Genomic DNA, 21,488 nt, shown 5'->3' with positions numbered 1-21,488 from the left:
GGTCAGGGATTCTCTTCCGGTATCTCTGACTCAAGCCCACCATCTGGAGAAAAGAAAGCCAACTTCCCAAGTTTGTCTCTTTGGGCAACTCATTACACATCAGAAGTTTAATTGCAAAGAAAAATAAGCAGTCATTAGAAACTGAAGGGAGAAATCTGGACAAACTTCAGTTTAATTTGTTATGTTCCAGTTTAATTATCCAGAGCAAATGAAAGTTTAAAGCGCTTATTCAAATCACTTGAGCTCAGAAGTGAAGAAAAATCTTCCAGCAATTTTTATGGTGTGCTCTGAAAACACACCACTTTATACAGCTGTCCTTTTTTAATAAGTACAAATGATCTCATTTTTGTTCTAACAGAGGCATGTTTACTCATGCCATACAAATGAGAAAGCTGTTACGATCCCAAGCAGAATGTGAAGAGCCATGCAGAGAGGTACAGCTGAGTACTTCAGAGACCAGCAAAATAACTTTGATAACCCTACAGAACAAAATACAAGAAGAAAATGACCACTCACCCCCAACACCCCACACCTCAGCAGCAGGGAATAATGAATTCCCATGAAAGATTGGCCTTATGACCATGGCACAGCACGAAATCTTATCCTGTCCTGGATGTGGCTTTGTAGGACTCCTTATGCCATTCCTAGACAAATCCTGATCTTGCGCATTTAATCACTATTGCAACTGAGGAGAGAACAAAGATTCTCACTGAAACATTTTTAGGTCCTTCTAACCGTATCATTACTTACAAAGTGCAAACAGAAATCCTAAGTAGCAGGTTTTCTTTCAAATAAAGTATCTAAAACACTCCAAAGGTTATACTGACAAGTTCCTGGATCTCCAAAGGTCTTCAGGCAGCTTCCTTCATCTGCCTGCCCTAACACAATACTCTAACACATGATACTACTCCCTGTTCACTCTGATTCTAAAACCTCTGATGAGGAAGGCTGCACATTCTCCATTGCAGTGTTTTTCCTTCCCTCCCATCACAACAAATGAAGTTACTCCCATTGCCTCTTCTCTTACACATCAGCACAAAGATCAGACAACCAGCGCTTCACTGCAAGGATATACATCTCTTTACAGTCCCACCATGTGGATTAAAAGAACCCTCTTCTGCTCAATGTTTCCCCATAGGTCATTTTTTTCTGGATGTATGATCATTCTTGTTGCTTCCCTCTAGCTGTTCTGCCCTGGGCCATCTATTTGTTTGGAGTTCTCCAAATTACACAGTGCACACGCCTAGACTTCACTAATGCTAAATATAGCAGAGGGACTTGTATTATATGCCTTGCACAGCATCTTCCACTCATACAATCCCAGTATGGTATCTTGCTTTGCCTCATTGTGTAAGGTTATTGAGTCTATGTTAAGGTTACAAGCCATGCATTTTCTTTGTATCTTTTCTGCAGGACTGCTACTTAGTTTTTCTTTGAAACAAAACCAGAAATAAACCATTGTTCCATCTGAACAAACATTGCAGCCACATACTGCTTCTTCACATACACTGAAGATGCTGGTGTTCATTCAGAAGAGAAACTCAGACTTCAGAACTTACTTGGATTTTTATTTTGAACATAAAGATGCAAACAACATGAAAATTATACCAGTCTATGTCTTGATGAGATGTGATCATATCAACATAAACAGCATTCCTATTACTCTCAGCAAGTTATTCATATGAGAGGGAAATGATTTATTCTATGCCAGCATACTAGATGTCTGGGAATCACGGGACATTTTCTCATGCGCCAGGAAAGGCATTCTGCTGTTGAGTCCTCCTCCCGCCAAATATTACTTAACAAAGCAGTGAGGAAAAAAAAAAGGCACTTTTCAACACCTTAGCCACCGTGATGTTTGATGCTTGCTACTTCTGGCATCAAACGAGGTTTGTAGAAACTACTACTACCTAGTAGCAAACAAAAAGTGGCGCTTCTGAATGCGTTCATTTTCAAAGGTTGATTTTAAACATGCCTACCAAATAAGTACCCAAAATTCCTTTCAATTATCTATGGTGGTACAATGTAGATCCCCCCTCCATGTTAATGGTCTGCAGTAGTCCTATTTGTATTTATGAACAGACTCACTCCCTTTATATCTCTGTTTTCACGCATGTTCTAAGAAGGTTTTAGTATCATCCTAACTAGTTTTTATTTGGATAATTCCATAACTTAAGAGTTTGGCTACTAAAACATTACTTGGTAGAGGGTTCACAGTAGGAAAAGTCTTGCTGTGAAGTTTGTAATTCAATGAACATGTCAATGCAACCATAATCAAATGACAGCATCAGCCTTTTTCTGAAGTTTACTTCTTCAAATTCAAAGACATGCATTCACAATTAAGATATTTTTTTCAGTTGCATTTATTAACTGATTTGGGGCTTTAAAATAAACTTTCAAAAGACATTGGTGAAAAAAATGGCTCCACAGAACTCAACATGCAGTAAATCTATAGATTAAAGCCTTTTTAATTAAAAACACGCATGAAATGTGAAAAGCACTGGAAAATAAAGAAAAGCTATTTTAACTGAATACTTCATTGTTTATCTTCTTATAAAGATTTCAGTTGCTTAAAAACCAAAGTATCTGAATAAAATTCTCATTAAAACCAGAAACCATTAAAATTGCCAATAACAATCAAACAAAATCAAACACCTAAGTGATCAAAGCACACATGCTCAAAAATTTTAGATGTACAGCAAGTATCTGGGTGGGACAGAAGATAGAGGGATGCTGTATCTATGCCAGGGAGGCCTTCTGCTAGTTACCATCACCATACTTTATCTCTGTTTCAAGCCTAATGAGAGCTATTGGCCTCACTATCACATTTTTATGCTCTGAACACATTCCAACATTTCCTTACGTTGCTATCATGCAATTACTGCCAACTTAAAGCCTGCACATAGCTTAATACACAGGCTTTGCTAACACTTTCATTGGAACTGTATCAAAGTTGAAAGAAAAAAAATAATTACACTTTTCAGTAACTCTCCTGCTCCCTAAAAATGCCCATCAGGATAAGCTGCAGGGTGTGACTTTCTGTACTAAGTCTCTAAGGAAGGAAAGGTGGCTATCATAGCAAAAACATCACATCAGGAAAACCTAACATGTCAAATAGCATTAATACATCATTCTAAAGTGTAATAACAAACTTAAGAAGTGAAAACTAATAGTCTTGCAGAAATGTAATTCATGTGTGTTTTGCTACACAAGCGATTAACTTCATGCACAGATCAGGATGTCTCTGGATGCTGTGGACGCATCGCAGCAGGATCAAATGCAAGAAGAGACTGTGCATTGGAACTGGGGTTTAGGTACTACTTACTCCAGACACAATTCTGTCTCCTTTTTCAATTCAGAGTTCTGCCTAACAAATGAGGACTTTGAATAAGTAACAAAAATATCAAACACTATTTTTGCTTGCCCATTTTGTTGCCACAGCTTCTGCAGTTGACAGACACTCAGTAGTACCATAATCTTGTACTTTATAATACTTTCACACAAAGGAAGAAAACTGCCTTATTTATTTACTCTTTGGTTTGTGTGCATCAGTGGTAGCCCTTGCCCTTTTTCTAAACAGCCCTGTTTTATTTTTGGTTTTCATTTAAATAGTAGTGCCATTACTTCCATATCACCCTACTTGTATTGCCTAAAATACACAACTCCTCTGGACAAAGAAAAAATTAAGGAAGTGAAAAGCCCATGCAATTGCCTGGGTTTTGTTTGTGCTTACTTGTTAAACACCTTTGTGCACACAACAAACATAGTATTTCAAACAGCATCTGAGATGTGCTCTGTGTCACCGGTATTCAGAGCAAGTCAGAGGAAGTTGGAAGTTCATACAGAGCAAGCTTTCATATGGGATAAGTGTGCCCTATTTGTAAGGTGAATTTTTCACAGGTTCCTTTGGAATTGCTCAAATTTAATCAAAATACTGTTTTTCTTTTCAACTTTTCTTCTGTGAGTCTAGATCATTCGCATAGATCATTACATTTTCTCTCTACAACAGGATCCAGAAAAAACAATTACAGCTATTTAAGCTATTTTGAACAATTTCTATTCTTCTCTGCGGTATCATTTTCACAGTGGTAAGTTTGTCATGACCTCAATAGGTATTTGGTACTAAAAAAACCAACAAAACTAATCTCTAAACTGCATCTATGTGTTCTAAAATCATACTACATTTTTTTCACCAAATTAGGTTATTTATTGACTAAGCGTACTTCAAAGGCAGATTTGTGATCAAAGAGCTTCTGGTTCTCCACAACTCTCTCATGTCAGAACCAAAAATCATGTTGATACATTCTCCATCTGGCTAGTACAGCTCATTACCTTTATGAGCAGAACTAGATCTGAAGCTTCCAGAATGCCTTTTCTCTGTAGAAGTCTCACCTCTATTTGTATTTATGAGAGTTATCTCAGGCAGTTTACCTATCACTACTGCATGACAATGCACTGAGATGACTGAGCTTGCCTTCAAACAGGGAAGGATTACTTACATTATGCTCTTGGCACCACCATAATCAGGTATCTGGCTATCTTGGGAAGCCAACAGATTAAAATTCAGGCTAGTAACAAAAGAACAAGTTTAAAACTACAGTGAAGAAATGTACTGAGTTCCCAAAATTCCACTTAATTCAGGCATGGCTTTTGCTATTAAGATAAAAACAGATTCAAACAACTTCCATAAATCCTTATATATATATAAACAAATAGATATTAAAAAATTATCTATATATCAAGTATCCATATATGAATTATACTCCCCATTACTTATATTACACATAATTCTTATGACATTGTTCTACTTCAGTTATCTACTCAAATACCATGGAGTTTAAGAAAGTCAAAATACTTCCAAGCTTGGAAAAGAGCAATAGCTGAAGTATTTTACCAAATCCAGATTTGACAAAACAGCACCTTCATTAATGAGCCTTCTTCATATAAAGAATGCTGGTTCTGCACATAGGCATCCTGCTTTCTGGAAACTGCACAAGTTCCAGACAGTGTTAACTGCATTTGCTAGGAAAGTATCTCCTTTGCAGTACTCAAACTAGAGTACTGCAAACTACTCAAACTACTGAACTTAGAAGCAACAAAATATATTCTAATATTTTGATAAAAAATAGTTGTGAAATACAGAAAGCTTCCAAATGGTCATTTTTGTTACAAAGACAGTGGTCATCTCTCCATCTTCCCATACATCCAAACATCTACATTCAGCTGCTGCTCCTCCTCCCTTCCTCTCCCATTTTTTGTACTGCATGACAGAATGAAGTTACACAGGTTTTATTGAACATTTCTTTTTCTTTTCTAAAGCCTTTGTGAGAGCAGTATAAATTGACTCAGACTGAAGCAGTAATAACTACTAAATGAATTTATGACCCACTGAAAATACCAAACACAGCTCATACAAAGTTATGGCATCCCTCAGCTGTCAGACAATTCTGGGTAGCTGACTGCGGATTTTCAGAACACCACATTTCCAAACACAGGAAAGTTGTCTAATAAAGCTTTTTGGACTTTTAAACGGTGAAGAAAACTTTCACAAGGAGCTCCTACAACTTCACAAATAATGTACTAAAGTAAACCTTTCCAAGTCTCCTAATGGTCCAATTTTCCCTACATAGTCAGAAATAATGCAACATATATACTGACATGAGACGTTATACTTCTTTTTTAAGCAAGATGACATCCCCCCAAAACCACTCATCCGTATTAAAATTGACTATTCTTCATTCTACATATTCTGACTAAAATATTCATCACAAAAATCCTTGCCATTTTCTGGTTAGTACATGCTGCTACTTGAGCAACACCTACACATTTATCCAAACACTTTTTAGATTACCTGTTTAATTTTCCTACAAAAGCTAATTTTGATCATTTAACTTTCTGCTTTGCTACATATTCCCCCTGCCCCCAGTCAGCCTGCTATAGGATTCTCCATACCTTCAACTCAGAGATCCTATGGAAGAGATACATAATATACAATTTTAATGGGTAGTAATTTTTCTTATCTAAAACACTAAAGCACTTCCTTGTTTTCAGTTTAAAAATCTGTATGCAGCATGAACACTCACATGTTTCTGGTGCTGTTATTAAAAGCATATTTCCCCAAGGGAAACTTTTTAAAAGCCTTTAATATTATACATTAATAAAATAATATTAATTCTGATGAAAGGCACTGAAAAGACTCACCTTGGTTTGACACCTTGTAAGGTAATGATGTAAATGGTTAAAAACATCAGTCCTGAAACACTCCATCTAGCACTGAAGGGCTTTAGGGGAAAGAGAAGACAGAAAACAAAAGTAGTACCTGGTGAGACCACATCTGGAATATTGTGTCCAGTTCTGGGCCCCTCAGTTTAAGAAGGACAGGGACCTGCTGGAGAGAGTCCAGTGCAGGGCAACTAAGATGATTAAGGGAGTGGAGCATCTCCCTTATGAGGAAAGACTGAGGGAGCTGGGTCTCTATAGTTTGGAGAAGAGGAGATTGAGGGGTGACCTTATTAGTGTATATAAATATATAAAGGGGAAGTGTCACGAGGATGGCACCAGGTTCTTCTCAGTGGCAAACAATGATAGGACAAGGGACAATGGGTACAGACAGGAACACAAGAGGTTCCACTTAAACTTGAGAAGAAACTTCTTCTCAGTGAGGGTGACAGAACACTGGAACAGGCTGCCCAGGGAGGTTGTGGAGTCTCCTTCTCTGGAGACATTCAAAACCCGCCTGGACATGTTCCTGTGTAAACTTATCTAGGTGTTCCTGCTCCGGCAGGGGGACTGGACTAGATGATCTTTTGAGGTCCCTTCCAGTCCCTAGCATACTGTGATACTGTGATACGCCTCACACCAGCATTTATAGCCATACGAAGAAAACCCACAAGCTACTCTCAGTCTCATACTTGCAGTTCCCCTTTTGCAACAGTCCTTCACTACTGGTTAATAGGTCTGAGATCACAAGTTAAAAATTATTTGATCTGCAATGATACAGAAATGCCAGGAAAAACGCTCCTCTTGCATTGCTTCTGACAGTTCTGCAGCAGATCAGTGAAAAGCACCTCACTAAAATATTGATAATCATGTAACATAACTTCATTTCCAAATAGTCATCTATGTTGTACCAATTTATCCCCAAGATGTCTGGTGGTTAAATAAGCAGCCTTGCTTCCTCCATTTCTTTTCTGCACCTCATGCTACTTAGATGTAGAAGTCTCTGCCTATTGAACTCCAAATTCAGAGACTTGACCTGCATTCCCTCTAGGCACTAACAGTCTTAAGAGTAAGCCTGCTTAGGTCTGGTCACATTACTGGCTAGGTAAAGTAACAAAGCTCTTATATACATTGCTCTACCTTGATCTTCCATTTATACTTCAGACAAGGATAGTGTTTATTGTTGTTTCAAAACAAGGTATGTTTATGAATAGAACAAAACAGTGTTGACAGTATGACTGCGAGTTCTAAAAGACAAGATTGTAGGATTAATTATTTTAATAATTATTTATGGAAAAGAAATATTGAGCTAAAACCCAAGAAATAGGTAGTTCCAAGAAACAAAAAAGACTTTTCTTTGATACTCAGATAAAATTGGATTTGATAATTAAGTAAATGGGGCTTTGAATACAAGCAATAGTCTAATAGAGGTAGATTTGGAAACCTTTATTGAAATCATCAGATTTCTGACCTTTCCTTGCAGCCCCCATTTCCATTTGAATCAAGTTGATAAATGAATTTTATACTTGCAATCAAAATACAGAAAAATACTTAGAGAAAAATATCTCCAAAATGTTCCCCTATTAAGCACTTCTGTCTTATAACAATAGGAATCTATCGTGCGGTAAAAGATTAACAAGAACTTTCAGGACTGATTTCCCATTTTTGCTAAACACTGGTTGCTTAGATAAAAATTATTTTCAGGTGTAGCTGCTGAGTCCACATATTACAGATCTCAGAGTTTTACTCCATCCTTTCACAACCATGACTTAAAACTTCTTAAACGACCTTGCACTCGATCTGAGATCAAAGATGATCAACTTGTAAAAAATGATGAAATATTATATTCACATTCAAGAATTGCTTGAATGAAGGTGGCCTATAAATTGAAAAGGATCTGTTCAGTATCTTTAAAGATGGCCAGTTTACAAAATCCTGCAATAAAGATTCAAATATAACTAAATATTGTATTTTCATTTATCTTTTCCATTTCATTTCGGTGCTTTAGCACAATAGGAACAGTATTCCAGCTAAGAATAAAAGACATAGGGCTAATCCAAGAGATGTCTAAAAAGATAAATCTCCGTAACACCTTAATTCTACAGAATTGACAATTTTTTTTCATCTCTCAAGACCAGGGTATCTCCCTCTAGAGATCCTGCAGTTACAGAAGGGTTTCATACTCAAAGTGGGTGATGATTTGATGATCCAGTAGAAATACATCCTTCATTTATGACCAAGCAGCTTACATGAAAACTTTTGGGGATATACATCAACTTTTTTCTTCAGGAAAAGAAAATGGCACCATGTCCTCCCACTCATCATGCTGCAGTCAAGATACATCACAAAAATGTCCTTCTTCACTGCAAAGGTTTTGTATTTCACTTCTTTCTTCACATTGTTCCTTTTCCATTCAAGCTATTTGATCTTTCATATTCTTACTCACTCCTGCTCCTACGTCCCCTCTACCACAGCTTCTATTGATTTGTCATGATTTTAGATTTTGAAAAAGCAGTAATTGAAGTTTTTGAGACAGATGAAATGAAATCAAAGATATAACACATTCACGGAGTGGCTGAGGTTGGAAGGCAACTCTGGAAATCATCTGCTCACTTGTTAAGGGTGTGTCCTGTCCCATTGTCCAGGTTATTAATGATGATACTAAACAGCACTGAACCCAGTATCAGCCTGTGTGATGCTCCACTAGTGACTGGTGTCCAGTTTGACAGCAATGATCACAACAACCCTTTGAGCCCATGAACTCGGCCAGCTTTCAGCCCACCTCACTTCACTGTGTACTTTGAGAGTCTGTAATTCATTTGTTTGTCTACATGGATATGATGGGATGTAGTGCTGAAAGCCTTACTCAAGTAAGCAACACCCACTGCTCTTCTGACACAGTCATTAAAGGCTTTCAGGTTGGCTAAGCATGATTTCGCCTTTGTAAATCCATGCTGACTACTCCCAGTCACCTTCATGTCTTTCAAATATTGGGAAATAGCTTCCAGAAGGATTTAATCCATCACCTTTCTGGTCATCAAGGTGAGAGCGATTGGCATATAATTTTCCAGATCCTCTTTCTTGTCTTTCTTGAAGACTGGAGTGATAATTTGCTTTTTTCCACTACGATAGCTATGACCTTTCAAAAAGGGTGGTCTCACAATGATTTGTTTCTATGATTTTATTGATTTTATGGTGAATTTAAAGATCTCCAAGCATTACGCCTTCTAATTTTCTGACTGGAAGGCTAGCAGTACTGCAGCAATACATTCTAGATTTCTAACTTCACATCTGTATTTGTACAAACCTGACAGACATAACTCAATCAAGAGCTTGACCTAACAGGCCTCTGCCAACAATGAAGTCCAAGATGAAAGCCAGAAAAATGGATTCTCATTTACACAGCAGTTCTTAAAAAATAAAATCACTTTGATTATTTACTGGTTTGAAAGTTTCCTCTGAGACAAAATGTTCACAACAGTGGGCAGAGAGTAGTCATGTTCCCTGTAAATAGGAGAATTAAGAAACAGCAGATAATGCTATTTTAACTATGGAATATTTAGAATGACAGTAAATTACAGAGAAGCATGTTAGTACAGCCTATGCAAGAAAAGGTTTTGCCAGACACATTGTTCTTCTGTGAACTCATGAAAGCACACTTACATAATGAAAAACACCTTGGAAACAGAAATCTGGGGAAATGCAACAGCTGACAACCAAAACTGTGATTGGGTTTGGGTTGGGTTGTTTGTTTCTTCTTCCTTTTAAAGCAAATCACTAGCAAGTCATTACAGTACCTTTTGGGAAATAATGCCCATTATCCATTTATATACCTAAAGAGTGTAGAAGACCATCCTGCTTTTAAAAGCTGGTAACTTCTTTCTAGTAGGAAAAGTTGTGCACATTACTATTTGGTTTTAAGCATTTAGGTGCATTTCTTCCGATGACCATTTCTTTAAGCACTGGAGCAGGACTGAAGGGCATTGATGTATTCCTGAAATATTCTTTGAATATTGATGAGAGAGACGTCCTTGGATTCAAGAGCTCTAATGCAGAAAACAGAAAACTGGCAGGGTAAATGTTCCATATATTTAACTTTGCCTAAAGCATATAATACTTCAGTGATTCACAGCCAGAGCCTGGGAAGCCATTGATGTCTGCAAAAACAAACCCTGGCAGTGAGTGGCTCTCCTCATTTACTGTTGAAAGGAAATATTTAATGTTCTTAGTAATCCCAAAGCTGGCAGCAGGTACCCTTGGGAAGAAGTCCCAGGAAGCTACAACTTGTCTGCCTGAAAGCTTGTTAAAAACCAGTGCTCATCCTGCAGGAGCAGCAGCCCAGTCGAGCTGCACACTAGAAACATAGTAAATAGGCTGCAGTATCCTGTGCTAGTTTGCAAATAGCCACATCCTAACTGTGTGGACAAGGCCACGACAAACTAATATTAAAGAAAGATGTACTTTTATATACTAACAGGTGTGACAGATGTTGCTGTACCATGCAAAGGGACCTTCATTTTAGGCCCATTACTTGAAATCTTACAAGCATCCTCTCTTTTCTCTTGTTCTTGAGGTTGCAGATTGATGAAAACAGATCTATAGCCACTCTTCTGCTTATTTTTGGTGTGAAATAAGAACTTTGAGTAAAGGAAGAAGTCCAATAGCTGGATATCATAAAAAGGAAAAAATACTAGAAAAAGTAGTCAGCAAAACACAGTATGTTTGAAGCATGCTTGATAACTAAATTCAAAATATTACTAAAACTATAATTGATGCACTTTGTGGTAATTACATGAAGTGTTATTTCCTTCCTGCTACAGTCAGAGCATGAATAAACAATCTGCTTTCAATTGCTCTCAGTCATGAAATTTAAAAAAGCTGAAGCATATGCAAGTCAAATAAGAAATTTTAAAAGGCCTGACACTCATTTGCTGAAAAAATTTACTGGTGTTTCAGCCTTATAGAAAAGCGAACTTCTCAAGCACAGCGGTATTCAGACAACAAATACAATCCACATCTCTCTTGCTCTGATGGAAACAGTGAATTGGCTTTCATGTAAGCAGTGAAAGAGGAAAAAAAAAAAAACAACCCAGCAAGAGTTGAAACTTATACAGTTAATGTATTGTTAAGATATGTATGCATTTCCTTTGTAAAAGGCAAACCGCAACTACAAAAACCCCAACAAACAACTATTGTCTACCTACAGCTTTTACTGTTTAATACAGAATATATATATTTTTTAAGACTCTTACAGGAACTAAAGATTGCTCAATTCCACCATTATGAAGACAAATTTGAGTCTAAGTTGATGATTTTAATCACCATTAAATTTTACTGCCTAAACCAAAAAGGAGTTACTTTATGCCATATTTTGTTTCTGATTACAGAAGTCAAGATCTCAAAAACTCCAAAACACTGGCTACCTAAAAGCTACCTTCATTAAGACATCTTAAAAAAGACCAAAACCCCCCAAAGCAGAAAACTGCACCTCAATGAAAGATAATTACTATCCCAAGAGATGAGCTTTCTTACCCTTTAAACAAATCCTTATCCTGAGACATAGCAAAGAACAGATTTTTTTCTGCCAAAGTACTATTCTTACACTTTCCCACCACCCCAAGCACCATCACTCTTATAACAGCTAGTGAATGAAACGAAAGCAAGAATGTTACTTGAGCAACAATGTGGGTGTATCTGTACACATCTAAATCTAGGGAAAATAAAACATTTAGCAACACCAATAGTTTTAAAGGCAGGAGAAACATCAAATCCATTCAGCCATTCAATCAAGAGTGAAAAATCAATTATTTAACACCAATATTCCTGAAGGCTAATATTACAGGTATCCTAGAACAGAAACCCACATCTAAGAACAAGTGCTAATGTCAGTTATTTTGCTTTGAATCAGACTATATGTGTCACTGAAGTCCCAAATGACAAGCTTAACCTTGCACCAGTATGCCCCTGTCTTGCTAGAACAAAACACTAGATAGAAACCCTTCTGTTACTCAGTCTATTCCCTGATGAAAGGAAGAAAATACCCAACAGATAAAATTCTGACTTTCCTCCTGCTTGAAACACATGCCTACTAAATTCAGCTCAAACTCCGTGATTTCAAAACAACAAACCCAAAAGGTTTCCATGGACAAGGCAGCACAGGCAGCCCCAGCATAGGTTTCATAAGATTCTCACAAAAATGGCTTGACAAGGTTCTGATGGGAAGACCTCTCAGTCTCTGCCTCAAGCTTTTGGTCTCTTCCTTAGGTTATCAAAAGACAGCCAATTGTGATGGTGGTTTTTCTGCTGGAGGAACACTTCGTGCTGGACTGAGACCACCAACTCTTTTCACACAGGTCAGAAAATGAGATGGTAACAGTTTTTTGCAGCTGCCAACTTAAACTGTATTTGAGCTACAGACCTAGATGTGAAAGGCTCTGTAACAAATTACCAATCTCCTGAGCCATCCAGTTAACAATCTGCATGGTTTTCTTTTTAAATTCAGTTATGCTTAGGTTCTTAAAGTCACTGAAACTGTAGAAAGTAAAACATCAGAACAACTAAAATTCTTGATTATAAGTAATTGGCTTCCTGGGTGCCTCTTACCAATATACCAAAGAGTACTACTGCAGGCAAAACATTTACATAACATTACATTTTGGTTTAAAACAAAGTGTGTCTAAGTAGTAACAAGCACTATGTATTTCTACATTATGTTTTGCTCCACTATTACATGAGTCTTGACAAAGCCACCGTGATTTTTCTCTTTTCCCCTCAGTGCTGAGGCTTCTGTTCCATTTCTAAGACCAGAAGCAAATCAGAAACAATATCCACAGAATTAGACTAATAAAGCAAAACTTCCTTGCATTCTGAAGGGGGACTATAAGGATGCTGGGGAGGGACTCTTCATTAGGGACTGTAGTGACAGGACAAGGGGTAATGGGTTAAAACTTAAACAGGGGATGTTTAGATTGGATATAAGGAAGAAGTTCTTTACTGTAGGGGTGGTGAGGCACTGGAATGGGTTTCCCAGGGAAGCTGTGAATGCTCCATCCCTGGTGGTATTCAAGGCCAGGCTGGACAGAGCCTTGAGTGGCATGGTTTAGTGTGAGGTGTCCCTGCCCATGGCAGGGGGGGTTGGAACTAGATGATCTTAAGGTCCTTTCCAACCCTATGGTTGGAATGATTCAATGATTCCAGTTCTGAAAATGTTATTTATCCAAGTTATATATTTTCCCCATCAGTTTAAACAGACACTGGCACTCTGTAAAAGACTTGCTAGGCACAAAACCAGAAGACAAATAACTAATCATTGACTACATTTCCAGAAACACTATTAATGCTATTCCAAAGACAAAAAGTGACTCTGAAAGATTAGTAAGGAAGCCAGACTTACTGCACCAAGCACAGAGTAACACTGGTAATACTGATTCATGGGAATGAAAGGTCAAACTAATGATACTCTCATGCACTAATGAAGTTTCAGTAATTGGAAGCATTATATACAGATAATACTTTGATAGCTTCCCCTCCCCCTCCCCCCAATTTACTTCTAAGAATAAGAGCTACAGACAACCAAGTTGGAAAAACTATCCAATATTAAGACATGAAAGAACCAGCCCAGCCAGCCATGGGCATATTTCAAAGGCAAATACACATAAGAATTGATGAGATTTACCGATTTTAAACATATAATGGAATTTGCTGGTTAAAAACCACTCAGGTTCAAAATGTGTTGCTTATACGTAATTTGGATAAACACTAGTTTATTTGCAGAAGTCTTCAAAAGTTGGCATGGCTGTATTTCTGGCAGATTGTAAGTACTAGAAGAAGATAACGGCCTTCAAAAGTTACTTTGTAAGTAAAAGTGATAATTTTAGGGAGTTTTTATTTTTTCATACAGCCAATCATCCTCTCCCCCACCTACACACATGCTGTACTTAAGTTATTTATCTTGCCTGCAGTGATACTACCAAAGGCATTTTCTGTACCTCAACATGCCTGTTATTTAAATGAACACTTTTAAAGTAGTTTCTTTAGAGAATCAAAAATGGAAACCAGCCATCTGATATACTTCACTGTCATAAGCATATCAGATCATAGCCAGCTTTTAAAATTCACTCTACTAATCAAGGCTGACTGCAGTACAAAAATACCTATTTATTAACACATGCCCTTAGCAAAAGCTATTTTCTCCCCATAAATTTTTCATAAACAAACCCATCCTTGCCCTCAGTCATCATCCCAGTGCTAAAACCCATTGCGGATCCACTTACCAAATCCCTGTGTAACACCCAGTTAGCATGCAGGTAGTGAATACCATCTAGGATCTGATATAACAGTGACTTCACCATTCCCCGAGGTAACTGAACTGGTTTCTTGTTTGCTTTAGAAGCCCTGTGAAACTTGATTATATGCTGTAAAGGGGAAAAAGAAATCAAAATGAAAACGTGTAATGTTATCTACAGCATTACACAAAAAAATTGCCAGCAGTTCCTTACACAGAATTCTTAGCTTTTTCTCAACCTTTCATCATTCATTTTCAAAACTAGCAAGTTGTACTTTTAGTACTAGAAAATTAATACTATATGAGGTAGAGTGATGGCTGTCCCAAGGAAATCTCTCAAATGAAATCAGTTGTTGCTGTGGTTAACCATGGCAGGGAGCTAAGACTCACACAGCCACTCAATCGCTCTCCCGCAGTGGGATGAGGAATACAAACGCTAAAGCAAACTCCCTCGCAGACCACTGACCTTGGAAGGTTTTTGGGTATTTTTGTTTGGGGATTCTTTTGTTAAGATAGGCTTATATTTTCTATATCACAGCACAGAATTAAAAGTGCATCACCTAGTTCCTTTATTATCTTAATTTTAGGATTTTTCCTGCAGTCATGATGACACTATCATTCAACACATATGTCAAGACAAATTTCTTGCAAACTGTATTGGGAGTTTTAAACACTTTAATTAGAGGCCCAGATTTATACCTTCTTTATTTACTACATGCTTAAAGCACAGACTCTAAAAACAGAAGCTGTTGAAAGAGCAGCGTTATAAATCTGTCAACTTTAAAGTCAGCCACCAAGCCAGATGCAGAAGGTACCTTTAGCAATTTTAGAGTGTACACACAGGCATTGTCTAGCAACAATGAGAAGTCCAAAAGGTATGTAGTCTTAGCACTTGAGTCCCAGGTGCCACTAACTTCAATAGCATAAGGTGTGTCAGGGTCATGATAACCACTTCAGTGCTTGTCTCCTTTTAAAAGAGAGGTCATTTCTAGAATGATTTTTTTCATGCATTCACACTTATTTCCTGTACTAGCTTGCACTTGTGAGATCATAAAAACAGCCCTGACCTTGTCCATCCAAAACCTGGCACCAAACTTCTACCACATGTTCCTCCTATATTCCTGAACTTTCATATTCCAGGTACTCAACTACTTAAATAAACCCCTTTGGGAAATTGCCTTTCCTCTCTTGCTGCAGCCCAGCTCCATACAGCCTGCACTCCTTTGTTTCAGGTATAGAACTTGTCTTTCCTGGGAGGAAAAGACAGAGCCCTGCCCTCTCAAAGGTAAAAATGGAGCTGCACAGAGAAAAAAACCATTGATGAAAAGGTGACAGTCTCTGCCCAGTCAGTCAAGCATGAGCATCCCACGGCTTGAGGCACAAGTTTCATCTTCCACTTCAACTGACTCCAAAGGAAAAGTTATTTTTCATGCAGAGGCCAGAGAGAAGTGAATACTCCAGAGACAGATGACTCTCCTAGATTTTTTTATTCCCACTCCAATACACTCTGTGCCCTTTCCTCTAGTCTTGCTTGAGACCTGCTGCACTAGATATGCTCAGGACTGGAGGAGCTGGTCCATAGCCGGCTCTCTGGGGCACAGAGCCAGCTCAGTCACTGCAGCTATGTCTCTTGCATCCAGACACAGTGAACCACCAGAAGCTGGTATGGGCGTGGAGCTCTGGAGCTCGCACAGGTATGTGCATGTAAGCATAATGGTCAAAATTGAGGGTCATTCCTAAGTTGCTAATGTACAAGCCAGTGTTCCATTAACAGAAGTACTTCTGCAGTGATTCAGAAATGCATAAATACAGACAAGGACAGGTCACTACTAGTCACAATCGTCCAAACAATTAAGCCTTGCAACATATTTTGAAACAAAAATCCTCCAACAAACTCAGACATTCCTAAACTTCTGGAGGTTAACAGATCATAAATATGGAGGAGCAGTGAAAAAGTAAGGAAGCAGCTGTTCTTTTTTGTAGGTAAAAATATGTGTTTGGGTTTGTTTTTGTTGTTGTTTTGTACATCAGCTTTTAGAATGTCTCGACATTACAATGTCTCGACTCAGTAACTTCCCCCCCTAACCCCTTAAATTTTATTTTGGTAACAAGATCTCAATATCAAATATCAGAGCTTCCGGTATTTAACTGGGAGAAAATACCTTCAAATTTCCACTTTAACTGGGAGAAAATACCTTCAATTCAATTTAGCTGAATGAATACCGACACGCTAGTTCTTCAGCAAATACTGAATTATTCCCAAATACAATGAACTCCATTTTCTAAAGAATTTAGTTTTTGCTTTGGTTTATGCTTCCTGACTGAACTACATGAAGAGAAAAAACCCTCATGATTCGTGCTGCGTAATTCTGATACTAATGCATGCATCAAAGATTCCATCTCATTCCAACTTGCCTCTTTGATCCGAATTGCCTTGATCTCTTTTAAGGCCCTATTATGAGAGCAGAGCTCAGAATGCATGTAAGATTTAATTTGAAGACCACATACTTTTTTTCAGGGAAGTCAAGGCTGCATGGTATTTTGGATTCTTTACAATGCCACTTTAAGTATTCCAAATGGATGTTGAGCTTACAAATACTAAATTAATAGAAGAAAAATGTATGTATCTTAAAACAAATTTACCTGGCCTCCAATGCATTTTAAAGCTGTGCTTTGCAATTAGGAATAAACAGCCTTTCTCCCAAATATATGAAATCTCAGAACATAAGTAAAAAGCTCTTCTGCTGAAACATATGAATTAAATTTCCATTACATACAGTGGCATTGCTCTCACATCCATTCATGGATAACATGCAGTGTACCTAAAACTCTGAACTGCAGCATTCAGTCCATAATTCTGTAATTTTTCAAAGGGAATCCACCTGTATAATCAATTACATTTTCCTGCACCCTACTTAGGCTGTAATGGAAAGCTATATCTGCAGTTATTTAACTAGATTTCTAGCTACTGAGAGCTGAACACAGATTTTATTTTCCTAAAGAGGTCACAGATTAACTGTGTAGTGTGTTTACCCAACATTTTCCACTGCTTTTCTTTTAGTACTGAAAGAGTTTCCAACAAATAGGGAGTACGAGGTCACACTATTTTTAAACCAATGTGTTTTCCCTGACCTTGCCCGTTTTCTGCAGCTAACATTTTAAGCCTGGTACCTACAAACAATTCGCCTTACCCAGAGGTCATGCTCAGCGTAGTCAAAGAGAAGCCACACTTTCCTGTCAGCATGAGAAAGAAACACCTTTTGCAGAGAAATGACATTTGGATGCTTGAGCTCCCGCAGCAACTGCAAAACAAAGAAAGTCCACAAGAGTTATACCCATACACCCAGAACTGTGAGAGGGCTGGAGAGACAAATACTTTAAAATCTTTATTACATACAATACCAACAATAACAGTTTAAATCTGCAAGTCACAGAAAACAGCACATACTTTTTAACGAAAGAACCAGTCATTAGTTTGAAACCGAAGCTGGAGGCAGGTCATAACCCCCTTAGGGCATTCACTTCCTATTCATTTCCTAAAAAGTAATCTACATAAACCTCACTATTATCCAGGATCAAGGAGACTCCACAACCAACCAGCTGTGGAACCTGCCCTCTCCCATAGGCTGTAATCTTCAATAGAGCCATTTTGGGTATCCAGTTTTCTCCTCAATCCCAATTACCTGTAAACCCTGCATTTTTATGGCAGTCATTCAAGGCTGAAGGGGGGGGGGGGGTGTCATTTCGAGCCTGTCAGTGCAGTCATCTTAAGGATGGTATGGTTTTTAAGATGGTGACCTCGTAAATCAACTGACTCCACCACCTACAGAAGAAGGTCCAGCTCCTCCCACAACATATACTACAGCAGTTACAGTACTCAAAAGCCATCCATGAAACAGCTCCCAGTTCAAGAAAAAACTAACCCAGACACAAAAAGGCAGTCATTTTCTGCTGAGGTCCTGAGCTGAAATAATCCACAGCACTAACAGCAAACCCTGCACTAGCAAAGGGACACAGCTAGGAGCCATTAAGCCAGCTCAGCTCTTTAGAAACTATAGCTTTAACCACCACCAAAAGGAAAACATAACAAGGACATAGCACAAAAACCGAATGCAGACATCAGTCTCTTTGAGCTCTGCTTCCTGGTCAATGTTGCAGTTACACTGTACTCACACAATTGCTAAGAAACAAACAAGAACTTTAAGCAAACTTGTCAAGCGTGGCTACCAAAGACTAGGTAAGTTCTTGCCAGCTCAGTCCAGCAGAAATTATGACATTTTTAATAAAAGGAATGGCTTTTAAAAGCCAAGGACAATCTGAACTATTTGAATACAGAATAGAAAATGAACATTTCTGAGATCAAACACTTTCAATAAAACATAATTTTCCTGCTACATAACAGAAGAAACAAGAAAATTAGTTCCTTTCTACTGATACCTTTGTCAAATGTGGTAACATTTTAGCTGCTACTGAGGTAGCAAAGTGGGAGTGGATATCTGCTTGTTTGTTTCCTTGTTTTTTAGTTCATTTGAGACAGACTCCCATTCCTACCCACTGACCAGTCTTCAGTGTGGCACTTCTTGAGCATGGGGACCTATAAGCCACAGAGCTTTTATGTCAAGTATGAGATCGAACAGGGAGAGAGAGGGTTGAGGAGACAACACAGCATTATAAATCAATGCAGAAGGTATTAGTTTCAGCATGTTAAACCTCTTAATCTTGATTTGTAAAAGCATTACATGGAGCAATTTTAAGGCAGGATCTTCAAGAAGCAGTGTGGAATTCTGTAAATGCCTGTAATTCCTACAATGCATAAGATCAGTATAGAAAAAAAAAACTGTAAGAAATGCTTATTTGCATTATTTTTTAATCAATTACTGGTGGTAGGTTGACCCCAGCCAGCAGCAAAGCCCCACAGGGCCGCTTGCTCACCCCCCTCAGTCAACAGGAGAACAAAAAAAGCAAGAAATTTTGTGGGTGAGGACAGACAGTTTAATTAATGGAGGAAAGAAGAATTTAAGAAATGAAGCAGCCCAGCCAGGCTCTGAGCAAAGGCTACCTCCCAAAAGGGAGGACGTGCAGCAGTAGCCAGAATACTGGTTATCAACAGTGTTTTAGTCCCAAATCCAAACCACTGCACCATACAGGCTGCTATGGAGAAGATTAACTGCATCCCTGTCAGGCTCTGTACAGCATCGAAGACCATCAGCAGGAGTCAGCCTCTTGATAGCAAATGAGGTTACAGGGTTTAAGGGTAGACTGTGGCAGTCCCTACTGTGAAGGACTTTGCTGAATGAGTAAATTCACAGCATAAATTTATGCTAAACAACTTGATAAATTAACTGTATCCAGAAGACTGCAACACAGTCTACCAACTGTGTCTATACCAAAGTTTTATCTGATTTCCTGTGGTCTGATGACACACTTGTATCAGACACCACAGACATTTCCAGCAACCTCACTGTTCATGAACCAGACCTCCCCAGGTCACAGGCCACATGCCTTTCCTACCAAATGACTGACTCGTGTCCAGCAGCTGAGAGAGTTCACTGAGGACAAAGTAGACTACAACAAACATGGCTGGGCTGTCAGTACAATGCCCACTAATGATAAAGACCATTTTTTGTCTAGTGTCTCTGATATCTAATTGCTTTTGTCTACCCTAGTCCAGTTCTACGGAACACGAAGAGAAGGTAGAGAAAAACTATGCATTTGGATCTCAGTAAATCACCTTCCTTTTCATTTGTGTATCATGACAGCTGAAATCCATTTTTACAACTAGAAAGCTTTCCCCTAAGTTAGGTAGTCTGGGTACCCTTTGTGAAGAAAGGAGATACCATTTACCTTCAAAAAAATAGAAATTGGCCAATGATGAAGATGCTGATAGATCTGGGCTAACTTACGTGCTATGACCCAATGCTGTCCCTGGCTGGTCTTGCCCTTGTTTTCGTAAATATGGTTTAAGATGCAGCAACGGAAAGAGCATTCTTATGTCAAAGACCTGGGCTTGCACTAGGGCTCCTCCATCTCCCTCTTCAAATGCAGAAATAGTCATTCCACAGGCATGGCTCAGCTGAGGGACAGCAAATTAAAGTGTTCTAATGATGTACGAGTTGTTAAATTGCTTCACAAACATGGACAAAGTGAAGTAAGACAGGACATTATTAAACAATCAACAGCACCAGTGGGGCAGCCTGGCAAACTGCCACATGACCAAGGCAAACCTTTTCTTGCACAGGGACACTAACCATAATTACCTTGCACATCAGATATGAGCTGAACTCAGCACAAGTCTTCATGAACATGACATCCTTCCTCCAGTGATGTTTCCCCATTTCCTGTACAGCTCTCCACCACTAGACAAGTGGTGGAGAGCCAAGACACAGCACTTCATGTGAGGTTTTCTAGCTTTACTGCAAATGTCATTCCACCCCCGCTCCTGATGCTTGCTACTATATGAGGTCTGCAATGAATGCAAGCTTCTCAGTGCTGCAATACTACCATGCTTACTTCCACCACAGAGCACATTTGCTAGAGCAACTGGCTAGATAACCTGGTCCAGAAGGAGCTTCTCTGATGTCCTGTCTCAGGATGTGAGCTATTTGAGAAAAGGCAACTCCTTCCTCTCACCATCTTCCTTTGAATGCTATTGCAACACGTTTCTCCCAGAGCTTAGGACAGTCACAAAGCTGGCTAGACACAAAGCCATTGGCAATACCAAGCATTCACACAAGCAAAAATAGCTATTGATTCATCTTGCCAGTGTGATGGCATTAATCCAAAATCTAATCATTATCTCAAGCTTCAGAAAGGCTCACATCAGGTTCATCAAGTGTTCCAGCAAAAAGCACGCCATAGATTAATAGTCTCCCATGGCCCTGAGATGGAAAATGGGTAAACAGGGCAGTGGAACAGAAAGCAGATTGAGGCTGATGCATAAAGAAAGGCAATTTTCAGAGCAGAAGATGACTGACAAGGAGGATTT

General features: G+C 38.6%; 1 protein-coding gene across 6 annotated transcripts in view; it reads right to left on the bottom strand.

The window, feature by feature from the left end:
- Positions 1 to 21,488, bottom strand: part of CDK8 (cyclin dependent kinase 8) — a 73,355-nt gene that overhangs the window by 21,499 nt on the left and 30,368 nt on the right. For 5 of the 6 annotated variants that reach the window (XM_061374500.1, XM_061374499.1, XM_061374497.1 and 2 more), the window contains 2 exons: positions 17,695 to 17,805; positions 14,493 to 14,633 (listed from right to left, as the gene is read on the bottom strand). In XM_061374500.1, coding sequence (XP_061230484.1) covers positions 14,493 to 14,633; positions 17,695 to 17,805 — 252 coding nt within the window. Of the gene's footprint in view, positions 1 to 14,492; positions 14,634 to 17,694; positions 17,806 to 21,488 lie in introns of those variants that run through there. The other variant, XM_061374503.1, reaches the window with a different exon arrangement.

This window comes from Neopsephotus bourkii, unplaced genomic scaffold, assembly GCF_033783945.1.
Source record: "Neopsephotus bourkii isolate Nb327-2 ecotype Australia unplaced genomic scaffold, CSIRO-AGI_Nbou_v1 NB_1638, whole genome shotgun sequence".
NCBI classification, from domain to species: Eukaryota; Metazoa; Chordata; class Aves; order Psittaciformes; family Psittacidae; genus Neopsephotus; species Neopsephotus bourkii.
This window is presented reverse-complemented; position numbering and strand designations above follow the sequence as displayed.